At 34.6% G+C, this 12,705-nt stretch overlaps 1 protein-coding gene across 2 annotated transcripts; it reads right to left on the bottom strand.

The window, feature by feature from the left end:
• Window positions 1–5,126: 5,126 nt before the first annotated feature.
• On the bottom strand, window positions 5,127–7,592 carry LOC145070612 (uncharacterized). Of its 2 annotated transcripts, none has more exons than XM_079017566.1 (8): window positions 7,342–7,592; window positions 6,594–6,943; window positions 6,443–6,514; window positions 6,286–6,353; window positions 6,040–6,193; window positions 5,884–5,964; window positions 5,706–5,795; window positions 5,127–5,601 (listed from the first exon to the last, which is right to left on the bottom strand). In XM_079017566.1, the coding sequence occupies exons 2-8, from the start codon at window positions 6,840–6,842 to the stop codon at window positions 5,518–5,520; spliced, it is 798 nt and encodes a 265-aa protein (XP_078873692.1). In that variant the 5' UTR covers window positions 6,843–6,943; window positions 7,342–7,592; the 3' UTR covers window positions 5,127–5,517. The 2 variants fall into 2 exon arrangements, with proteins under 2 accessions (XP_078873692.1, XP_078873693.1); XM_079017567.1 differs by lacking the exon at window positions 7,342–7,592 and adding an exon at window positions 7,216–7,313.
• Between the last annotated feature and the right edge of the window lie 5,113 nt (window positions 7,593–12,705).

The raw sequence follows: 12,705 nt of genomic DNA, 5'->3' as shown, positions 1-12,705 counted from the left end.
TATCAAATGTTTAAAATTATGTTATCTTTTAAATATTGTTTATTAAATATGTTGTGTAGGATAACCCAACAAAAAAATAATAGAAAATATACATAATCAAAATAGAAAAACTACAATCAAATAAATAAGAGCATTGGGTGGTTGAATATATAAAAAAAGATGCTACATAAACATACATTTAAATCATAAGAAAAAACTAACATTCGTCAACTTTACTCAAACAAAAAAACCTATATCCATTTTATAAATCTTCTTTCTTCATTTAACACCATTCAACCATAGAAATTTGATGACAAATCTTCACTAACCTGCAATCAAAATATTTTTCTTGAAAAAGAAGAATCATAAAGATATTCCAAGCAAAACATTAATGTTTGGAGAGTCACATTCAAGATTGAGTAATACACACAAATCACATATAAAGATTAAATGAGAAACTGAATATAAAGAAAGAATAGAAAAGCTTCATTTGTTTTGGTTGAAAAAAAAATCATATTACAATTACCATCGATGCGACATAACCTATTTCTTTAAATCATCATATTTGGATTGTGAATGCTTCAACTATATGAAAACTTTTGAATCACAATATCTTCAAATCCTTCTTACATGTCAGATTTTATATAACACAAAAGACACAAAAGATTGACCTTTTTTATAGTAAACTTTTCACTAAATGCTAATTAAGCATAATATAAGTTATAAAACTTTTGAATGTTAAATCATAATTAAGAAAACTTTGAGTTGCATTAGTTAAAAAAAAGGGGGTTTCAAATGAATGTGGTTTGAGAAAGTTAAAAAAAGGGGTTTCAAATGCATGAGATTCAAGAAAAAATGTTAGCTTTATAAGTATGTATGTGTCACACCCCGAAACCGTTGGCAGAAACATTCCGGAGCGAAGGACGTCATGTATAGCATCACAACCATTGTATAACAGCAATCATAGCAACACAACCATTACAGTGAATACTTAGGTAAAAATGTTTACATCTGTTTTGAAACTTAGTTTGAATTACATCCAATAGTTTTTCATTGTAAAAACTTAAAAACTCGTAATGCTTCAGTTCCTCGAAAATCCAGCAAGTACCTGTCTACAAATTTCCTGAGAATACAAGCAGTTTGAAAAATATCAGCATAAAGCTGGTGAGTTCATAAGCAGTAATTTGTAATGAAAAACTTGTTGATGAGCGAGTTGAAAGGTTGTGTATATTCAAGAAAATCCGATATTTTCTTTAGTGAAAAACGTAGTGTTATCGATTTCGTATACAACCATGAATGTTCGTTTCTGAAAGATAGTAGAGTTATGCATAATACTACTTTGTGCGACTAGCTAAAGCTAATCATGAAGTATATGTATTAAATGTAAAATCCTAACGTAAATGATTCGGTTTTGAAAACCCAGGCTCGGCCAGTATGCATAGTGTGTTTAGTTCTATTTGGTATAAATAAAACTATTGAAGAAAACCAGGTTGGTAAACTATCGGTGATTTATACATAATGTGAGTCGTATAACCATGCTTGATATGACTAGTGACCTTTCCAACGTTCTTCAGGCGTTGATGTTAAATGACATTTGTACATCTCAGGCGTGCCCGCCTAACTGTAGCTAGCAGTCCAGATGTGAGATTGTCAGTCCCGAATAGATCTATTCACAAATCTCACGCTCTCCCTCCAGGAGACTCTGGTTATACAGTGGTAGGATTTATCCCTGTACACCTAAGGCTACAGTAGTGAAGTAGCGCCTCACGGTATCGTACAATCTAGTTTACAAGTGATGCAGTAGCGTTCTACCGTAGTGAGAATCCGAATGTATACCGCATATAATGATAGGTTACAATTATGAAAATCATGATTAAACTGTAAACGGTTTCTGTTCCAGTGCATATGTTTAGTAGAGAAGTTCCTATGCTTGATAGGTTTTTAGAGAAATCCCAAAACTATATCGATTATAGTTTGCATGTATAACGTAACGAATAACGTGTCCGGAAAACTATGCAATTTTGTGAAAACGTCCCTTATGCTCAACATAGTGCAAAAGGGAAATAAAGTATGAAATTTGCATAAGTTTTATGTATATTCCTGAAAATATTTATGTTTAGCTTATAAGAAAAACATTTATGTTTAGCTTGTATTCCCCCTGAAAACCTTAAAAATACGGAAAAATGTAGGGGTATGAACTCACAGTTGTTTCGTGGGGGTTGATGACTGAAAAGAAGGTTCCCGAGTTGTTGCACGCGACACTTAATGAAATCCTATTAGCAATTAATTATGTATATGCATTAGCGATTTCGTTAGATAAAGTGTCGGAAAACACTTGAATTTGGTTGAGGAATGTTACCGAGACTTGCTTGAATCGAAGGGATGGGTTTTCAGCCTTAGAACTCGAGTTTACAGTCTCTGAAGATGGGTTTACGGTTTCTAAAATGAGTTTACGGTTTCAGCAGGTGGTTGAGTTTACGGCCGTAAACTCAAGAACTGAGATTACGGTCTTTGAAGCTCGAACCGTAAACTCGGAAAATGAGGTTTTGAATGCAGATTTCGATGCGAGAAGTGATTCCAGACGCTCCAAAGTGCTCCAAAAGGTGTTCTTCGACGTTTCCCGGAGTCTAAAAGCGTTTTTGTGAGTTTACGGTTGAAGAGTTTTAGAGAGAGGAAGAGAGAATGCGACCAGAAAACGTCCCAATGAAGTCGGAGGCATCGCATTTATAGGGGTGAGAATGGGGTCCACTCGTCACTGGTCGTAAACGTGTTTACGGTCGTAAATGAGTTTACGACCGTAAACACGTTTACGGTCGTAATCCCATTTAGACCAAAATGTTGATTTTTCGAGATATTCGGGTTTCCACGTGATTTTTGATTCCAACTTGCAAATAATTTAATTAAGTAAAACTAGATTATTTTAATAAAGCAAAGAGTTTGACGGAAAGGTTAACAAATTTGAATTTTTATTAACGGAATCGCGTAACGGAAACGAGATAAGTTTAATACTTTCTCAAAGTTTTTAGTAATAACTAATGGATACTATATCCATTATTAGTAGGCACATAGGCCATAATTCTTTATACTTAGTTTCCCTCTTCCTAATTTATGTTTCTTTCTTTCCCTCTCTCTATATATCTTTCTCTTTTATATCCCTATGTTTCCCTCTTCCCAATTTCTATTTCTTTTCCCGACAGGTTTTTAAGATTTAGGGATAAGCATCTCGTACGTTTAATGTAAGTTGAAATAATCTTTTATTTGGGAAGGGTAGTTTAGTAATATCATATGGTATTTTGATTTATAAATAAGTTTTTTTTAATATTTAATTAATTTAATTATAATTAAAATATAAGCTTGTACATAGATGTAAAATTTATAAAGATGTTAACGTAATATTAAAGGTTTATAAGGATATAAATGAAGTTTTGACATTAAGTTATTGTGAAAAAAATACAATCATATATTGCTTATTTATAAATTTATTAAATAGCTTTGCAGGATAAAATAATCTATACATCAATTAATCAATGGAAATATCAAAATAACCCATAAAAAAGTTAGCTTCTTTTCTAAAACGAATGAACCGTAGTGTAACATCTTCAATTTGGAGATAGATGTTTTACACGTCGAGTGTGGAGTTGACATTAAAAATGATAGGTTTTGAAATGAATTGATGGACCATGTATTAAAAGTAAGGATACTCATAAAAATGACAACATGATTATGGAGAATAAAAAAAATAACTAATTTTATTGAATCAACTGACATGTCCAAAACATTGCATTTTAGATACACCAATTTTGTTTCAACATGTCATAAGAATCATGAATTTTACACTTTAGTTATATAACACATATAGGGATACATATATTTGAGACTTCAGTTATCTATGTGAAATATCACATTTTTGGACATTCCAAACTACTAAATTTTTGTATAGACCCAAAAAGGTATATCCAAAGTACCAAAACAAAATAATAGGCCTAACCAACAAGTACGTAGAATAAAACTTCCGAGTCATAGGCCTTCACATTAGTAGAATACTTCCATCTAATGATCAAGCACGACTCCATCATGCAATCAATTTACCATCTTCTAATATCATCATTCTAACACTACATTTCCAAGATCCAAATAATTTTTTAGAATTTTTAGCTCATTTTCCATCCACCATTCCATTCTCCCATTCTGATAGACCGCCGCTGCAAGAGCCAATTTTGTGATTGTGTTGCCAATATTCTTTGACTTTAAACTCCCTTGAAGGTATTCAATGAACGAAAACCTATCAAAGATTATTTCTTTAATTCCCACAAACTCAACAATAGCTTTCCAAGCATCACTTAAGAAACTATAATCCAAATACAAATGAGGATTTGAATCGGCTTTCAAAAGAAATGGCATGCCATTTCATCATAGCATTTTAAAATTTTAAATCGGGCTGAGTTTTTAATTTCCCTTAGACTACCAACCCAAGATGAAACTATAGCTTGGAATGTTCGGTTTGAACCGAACCAAATCAGCCAAACAACTTTACGTCTCATATCTCTTAATCAAGCCAAATTAATAACAAAAGGAACTAAACCCTTACAGGTACAACACATGATTTTTATATTCTCTGTTGTATTGAAGTTTCGGAAAATTAGTAGACCATAGCTAGCGGAATGACCAAAATCCAAAACCTAACATCTTCGACCACGCATTCACTTCATATCCGGCTTCAATGATTTCTCTTCTCAAAAGATTTTGCACAATGGGATGCCAATTATCAAACCACCACTAGACTAAACTCTAATCTAATATCCCAAAATTTCACCCTCAAAGATTCATATCATCTCACCCACTATACCACAATGAGTTTTTCCCGGAGATTGTTTTCCAAATGTGAGAGATAAATGGGCAGTATTCCATTTTTCCTAAGCATTTAACGTCTAGATCTCCACATCCTTTAGCTTACAAATGCTACACAATGCCATTTTAGCTTTTTATGTGTGCATATCTCCACAACACCACAAGAACCCACACAAACTTTTTTCAATTTCCTTGATGTTAGTAGATTTAGGGATAAAGGACATCAAAGCCCAATACACATGGGTTGATTAGATTTTAGGATTTAGGGTTTTCTTGAACATCAACAGCAGGTAAAAGAATTGGAAGGAATATTAGTCATTTTACATAGACTCATCAAGAGTTCAACCATCAACTTCAAATTTGCCATATTGTAATTTACCCTTATATACGAGATGTGGTGTTCTAATTCTAAACAAGTTCCCACCATGTCTAATACCAAGAACCACTTACATATAGAAACCTGAATTAACAAACTGTACATCAAGATTTCTTCTAAAAAATGCGATTCTTCAAAGCTTTTGAGATCTAACTTTAAAGGGTACACGTGCAACAAACCCATAAATAACAAGTTCCCCTTGTTCTAGTTAGAACACCACTTTCAACTTTCAAGAACACACTTCCTTCACAAATCACATGGTTTGACCTCTTGAGTCTTGTTGACCATAAATACTTCAAATGGACCCAAACCCATCAATCAACACCACCACCTTGCATTGATGTCGCACCAGCTTCCTCATCATCAGAAGAAAAAGACGATGATGACCCATTTGACACCTGAAAAAGACGATATTGACCCATTAGACACCCAATCATGGCCCACTAAAGCCCAATCCAACGGCTAAAAATGCAAGACATGATCACATGATAAAGCTACTCACCAAGTGGCGCCGCCTATGTACCAATGCTGACATGGCCCTTAGGATGAGATAAATTGGTAAAATTATTCCAGAAGTTCTTATGAGTAACAACTGCATAAAAAAACGAGGAACCCATGATTATATAACTTTATACAATTACGAAAACAAAATCAGAATAAAATTCGTTACTATTTCATACCAGAAATACTGGTAAAGAGTAATTTGCCCCTCCATTTGCAAATATAGGTAACGTGTTACGCAAAATCAATACAATCATGAACTGTATACAAAAAAAATGTTACAAAAAGTGTACAAATTGGAAATGGTTATATGGTTGTATAGGGAGAAAGATTACAATGATAGCAACTGAACGAAAACACAAAATGCTTCTTGCAGTGGAATCTGCATACTCATCATATTCCTGATCGAGTAAATTATGATCAGAAGAAACGACTGTAATTATTCGAGTCTCATCGTTCATATCCCTTCTCGCAATTTGCCAATGCCCCCTGAGAAAAAAAAAATTAAGGACAAATTTGGATTATACCATGAATCGAAATCGGATTTTGCGTAGTTTTGACCTCAAAAAGTCAAAATTCACCTTATATTTGCCGGAATGACGCCCAATCGGAATACGGGAGGTGGTGCTGTATACCCTGGTTTGAATTGCTGCAGTTAATCATATCAAAAAGATGATTAAAACTGGAATATGAGAAGGATTTGAAGGGATTTGAAGTGGAAAAAAGATGAAATCTGACCTGGTGGCATATTTCGCAAATGGTATCACCCTTTTCGTTACACCATCGTTGAACACATTTGCGATGAGCATACTACAAAAATTAAAAAGGGATATATTCAGAATTCTCATTTGCTTGAAAGTTAAAATCACTTGTTGCAGAATAAACTGACCTTCAAGCTACCACAACAAGAGCAAGGAGTCTCCATATTCGAATCAAAATCCTCATCCTGACAAATTCTGCATTCCACCATTTTTCTAGGAGTGAAAGGAGTTTCAGGATGATCCATATGAGAAGAACAATCGATCATGGTGTCAATGGCGGGAGATAAAGGGTACGAAGGGTTTCTGCTTTCGATTGCAGCTTCTAAAGTGGATTCGGTGAGTAACCGATCAACCAGAAACACGAAATGATCGCCCATTTTTATACAATAAGAATCGATTTCAGTATCTTGGTGAGAGAAATCAACTGGGAATTCCACAAATTGAAGAAATTTAAATGCTTTGACTCCTGTAAGTAATTCTGGACATAAACAAAATTCGAATCAGCTTTGCTTGTGAAGCTTCTTTAAAATTAACAAAACCCCTTTTGGAATTGGAATCAAAACATTATTCTAATGAACGGGAAAGGGAAAAAAGGTTAGTACCCTTCATATCTAAAAAGGAATAAGTTTTCTTTTTGTCAATCAAAAAACGAAGCAGATGCTATACAAGAACTTCAATTAGACAAAACCCAATTTGGGAAAAAGTGAGTAGATGATAGGAACAAGCAAAACAACATCAAAAAAGATTTACCCAGATGATCAGAAAGGTAATTTCGCTTTCTATGAAAGAACACAAAGATGAAGGCATATGAAAAGAGGTATAAGAAGAAAATAAGACAAACTGGAAAGCGAAAAGATGAAGAAAGAGAAAGCTTACAAGAAGGAGATCGGATGTGTTTAAAGCGAAGAAATTCCTCAATCACTTTCACTTGTAGAAATCTACTTTTGCAACCCTAAATTTTCAGAATCATATCAATTCCTTCGTTCGTTTGTTCGTTCAAATTCGTGTTTTTTTTTTCTCTCGAAATTTCCCTCTTTCTCTTCTTGATAACATGGCTTCAGCCATTTTTATACTAATCCACTAAATTAATTTTCATTTTAAAAAAGAATCATTGTTTCCACATACATACTACGTGATCGAGTGTATAAACTGTATATGGAATTTTCTATTTTTTTTTTCTATAATTTTTCTATCCAAAATATAAAAATTTCAGTTTTTTGTTCGAAGAAATCATCGCAAGACACGTGCAAGTTGGCTGGATTCCTCATTCTCTTTGCACGCCACGTGTCTTTTTCAATGACTATTTTTCGAGGTGAAATATTCTAAGAGATGAGTAATGTGTATTTTATTTATTAATTAATGTTTTGGTATCTGAATTTATAAAATATACAATTAAATTAATATAAAATCTTATAATACGTTATCATAATTCATGAATGTTGGATGATATTTTATCATGCATTTTAACTATATATAACATGGAGGTCGTGTGGGTGAGAGGTTTGGCACGCAAATGAGACTTCTTTTGACTATGATTAATAATTATTGGATTAGTTATTGTTTTTATTATAAGCTTCTTTAAAATTTAGTTATACGATTCAAGTATTTATAACCGATAAACTAAAACTATGTACACTTTAAATTTATAAAAAAAGGTCATTAAAAGTGTCTTTATGTGTGATAGCTATTGATTACATAAAATAAATCTAAAGGAGTGGGTGTAGTTAAAGCTAAAATACAAATTCATAAATCTTTTATTGGTTTGGTTGGTGACCTTCTAATTAATGGTAATTAAACAATGTATGATCACCAATAAACGATATCTCGATATCATCATTTTCAGAAATAAATTTTGAAGAGAAAGCTTAATATATGCAAGTAGATATGGTATATTTATTTGTATAAATGTAAAAACAATACGAAAATTCCTTTTGGCCAAATTTTTTCTCTCATATATGCTTTCATATGTGACCCGATTATACAAGCGACCACTAATTCAATTACACATAAAATAAAGTGGATTGATGCATATTTACCATGGATTTGTCTCTTGTGTTTCCGTATACAAGGAAAAAGCTAAATAATATATTGGTGCTTCATTTATACAACTTGGAATTTGATATAAGATTTATATGTAAACTACATGTACGAGGTTATAATCTTCTTTATTGTTGTCTTTTTGAGAGAAGAATAGTTAGGTTTCGATTTCAATAAGGACCAATAGCAAATGGGTGAAAAGATGCCTCATGTTTCCTGTTTCCATAAAGAGGCAACGATTTTAGTTTGTATTTCACCTCTATAAATCACATCATTTAATCAAACATATGCAATCAAGTGTCCTCATTGGTTTGTTTTTGCAATAGATATAATTTAAGAGGGTTTGGTCACTTTCACAAAATATAGTTGAACCACCCTACTAGACATTGCATATTTTAGTATATGAACTTATGCGCTATTAATTGTAATTATTTAAAGGGAAAGTAAGTAATTTAACCATTTTTTAATGTGTTTGAAAAAAATAACTCTTTTTTTTTTGCAAAAATAATCACTTTGTCAAGAATGAGACATTCCGGACGAAGAAAAAATCATTTTTTTGACCAATTCCGGAATGACATTTTGGATTCCAGACTAAAGTTTTGGGATATGAACAGGACCCATAATGCCTAATTCCGAAGTACTATTCATATTCCGGACTAAACTTTCGGATTTATAAAAACAAAATAAAATAAAATAAAAAACTCGAAATTTCAAGAACAAATTCGAAATCCGAAAACAATTCCGGAATTTCAAGAAAAAAATCATTTTTTCTTAATTTAATAAAAAATTAAACAAACATAATAATATGAACTATATACAATATGAATGCATAAAATTAGACATTTTATTGGAAAACAATGACATTATATATTACGAAATGTAGAATTCAGAATCCCAAAAACAAAATAATTTCTTTGAAAATAAAAATAAAAAAATATGAACAATACTCCGGAATTAGACATTCCGAAGAAAGTGATTATTTTTTAAAAACTAAAAAAATATGATTATTTTCTTTGAAAAGCTTATTTATAATGGTTAATTTACTCAATTTCCCTCGTTTAAAACTTAGGTTTTATTTTATTTCTTATAGCTTAAAGTTTTGAAACTAGCCATTTGTTGATATGAAAGGTTTTTTTTATGGATTAATGACAAATAGATAATGGTATTTTTCAATTGTCAACATGATCATATCAATTACCAAAACAAGTACCTAATAAAACATAGATGAATCTGTAAAATTAGATCACGTGGTTTGCAAAAAACTATGGATAGAGTCCAAAAAGTTTTTAACTTGCATGGAATGTCCACAATTATATAATTCTTATGGTTTTAGTCCCTAGAACATTTGAAAAGAGCATTTTGCCTTTGTAATTTTTTTTTTGTATTTTTTCTTATTTATTTTCATACTTTATTAATTAAAAGTAAATAAAAAAACAATCTTTCTCCCTAGAAAACCTACAACCATGATACATCTTTCTCTCACACACACATACAATAATACACCCTCGGTTCATTTTTATCAAATGTAAACAAGATCACACTTGTTCACCCCCCCCCCCTGTAACGCCCCGTTCTTGAAATATCTAATTTTGGGATCCCGAGAGCAAGAGTAAGGGCGTTTCGGTCCTTGATGTGGATTTAGAGTTTGGCAATAACGGCTTATGATGGAGGAGGGGTTGTAAATTAAGATGTGGGCAGCAATGGTCCCTTAAGGGGAGAAATTTAGCAAAAGCGTCCCTTGCATGCGCGCTTGTGTTTGGCTGGGTACGCCCAGCGTAAGCTGGAAGTACGCCCAGCGTAGTGGAGGAAAGGAACGCGGAGGCCCTCGGCGTACGCCCAGCGTACGTCTATCATCCAGAAACCCTAAATTTAGGGTCAGCCACTATATAAGGAACATAATGGTTCTTACCTTAGCCTCCATAAGCACTCTCTTAACCTCAGAAACCCTAGATAGTCATGCCACCTCCATTGTTGGGTGTGTTTGGCCTTGGAAAGCTTGTTTTGGCAAAAGAGAGGCTAGAAGAAGAAAGAGGAAGTTGTCAAAGAAGGAGTTGAGTGGCTGGAGCTTGTAGATCTGGAAAGACATCATATTCTGAGGCTCTTTTGAGGTAAAAAGTCTCTAGCTTGACAATCATATTGTGTAGATCTATGTGTTGTGAAGTTTTGACATCTTTCTTGTCCCAAAAACCTCATCTTCATGCATGTTTCGAGTTGGTTGAGATTAGCTGTCCTTTTAGACCCTAAGAGAGGTCTTGAGTAAGAAAAATGAGGTCCCAAGGGCTTTAGTTGTCTCACATGTGTTATAGATAGGTCTTAATGGGTTAAGACCTTGGATTAAGAGCTTTATGGACGTCCCAAGTAATAAAGTTTGAGACTTTATGAATCCTAGGCATAATTGGTCTATGGATATGAAGTTTGGACTTAAGAGCTAAAGTCATTAAGATCTTATGAGGAGTTGTAGTTCAGAGGAGTTACGCCCGGCGTAACTGAGAGTACGCCCAGCGTAGTGGGTCTGTGTCCCAATTCCATTTCGCGATCAGCGTTGTACGCCCAGCGTACCAAGGAGGGTACGCCCAGCGTACTCCCTCTGTTGGGTTTTCATTTTGGGCCTTAGGAGATTGGGCTGTTGGATTTTGGGCCGTGACTGGACAATTATGGATGGAGTATTGTGGACTCACTATTTATTATGGACCTTAGATCTAGGCCCATTTGGTGAGGTGGGCCAAATTTAGTAAATTGGGCCAATATTGGGCCTTGCTTCGGACTTTTGGTCTTTAGGCCATTAGTGGGCTTGAGAGCTTATCGAGTGATGGGCCTTTCATATTTTGATTGTGGGCCTTAGTTTTGGACCAGATTGAGTTAAGGGTAAATCGGTCAATTTACCCTTGGAAGGATATTGTGTTTGGTCTAATGTTTGTTTTGCTGCTTCGAATAGTTCGGGATTTTTGGTGAGGCGGTGATTCGGGAATCTGCTTCTTCAGTTTAGAGTTTCGGCAGTTGCGAGGTGAGTTATCCTCACTATATCAACAGGGTCTAAGGCACCAAGGCTGGCCTTTTTTATCTTATTGAGATACGGGTATCGTTGTTATGTTATTGCTTTGCTATGTTTGCATCCTGGTAGTTAGGATGGTATTATGTTAGAGACCTGGTTAAGGTCGGTATCCTGGTATATAGGATGATGCTATGCTAGTGACCGGTTAGGTCGGTATCCTGGGTAGGAGGATGTTATGTTATGTTATGTGATCTGCTAGATCGGCTTGATTGAATGTAAATTGTTATATGAGTGAATGTTTATGTGCACATGGTTGTTGGACTGGGGTGGCGTTGAGGCGGCTCCTGCTTTGTGCTGTAGGCCAACATACCCACGGCGGACCGGTTGTCCTGAAGGCCTAGCGAGCAGTCCGGATAGGCTGTAGGCCCCAAGAGGGCGGACCAGACGTGCCGAGGCTCAGAGAGTGGACCAGTCATACTGTAGACTTAGAGAGTGGACCAGATGGATTGAAGGCCCGGTACGGGCGGACCAATCACACTGTAGACTCGATATGTATGGCTAGACTCGGAGGGTGGACCAGGTGGACTGAAGGCCGGTGCGGCGGACCAGTCACACAGTAGACCCGAAGTGCATGACTGTTCTGTGTTCTGATATGATATGGCATGTTGTGCATGTATGGTATATGTGGTTGGTATTTTGGGGGTATCTCACTTAGCTTTCGAGCTTACAGTTGTGGTTTAATGTTTTTCAGGTTCTTCAGGAGACCGTGGCAAGGCAAAGGCGTGATCGTACCGCTCCTCATGATTATGTTTTATGATGTGGTTCTGGGAAGACTCTAATAATAATTGTATTGAAAACCTTTTTGTAATAACATTATGAAAATGGGGGGTTTTTGAAAAGTTAAAATTGGTTGAAATTTTATGGTCGTTACAAGTTGGTATCAGAGCCTTGGTTTGAGTGAATTGGAGGAACATTCGTGTGAATCCAATCTCAAATCAGGGAGAGTTTTTAAAAAGAGAATTTAAAATGGTTTTCAAAATGAGTAAAGGAGGGTGCGGAGGTACGATCAGCTGGAGCCAGTAAGTAACCCCAAAATACCATACATGATATTTGTTTTTTGAGCTTTGATAGAACAGCATGCTAGAACTAGGCTAGGGATCCTCAGGATTTCATGTTAATGTTGTCTGATTTATGATGCCTGCTAGCCTAGG

The sequence above is a fragment of the Lactuca serriola genome, chromosome 8 (assembly GCF_051521515.1).
Source record: "Lactuca serriola cultivar US96UC23 chromosome 8, Lser_US96UC23_V15, whole genome shotgun sequence".
NCBI lineage: Eukaryota > Viridiplantae > Streptophyta > Magnoliopsida > Asterales > Asteraceae > Lactuca > Lactuca serriola.
This window is presented reverse-complemented; position numbering and strand designations above follow the sequence as displayed.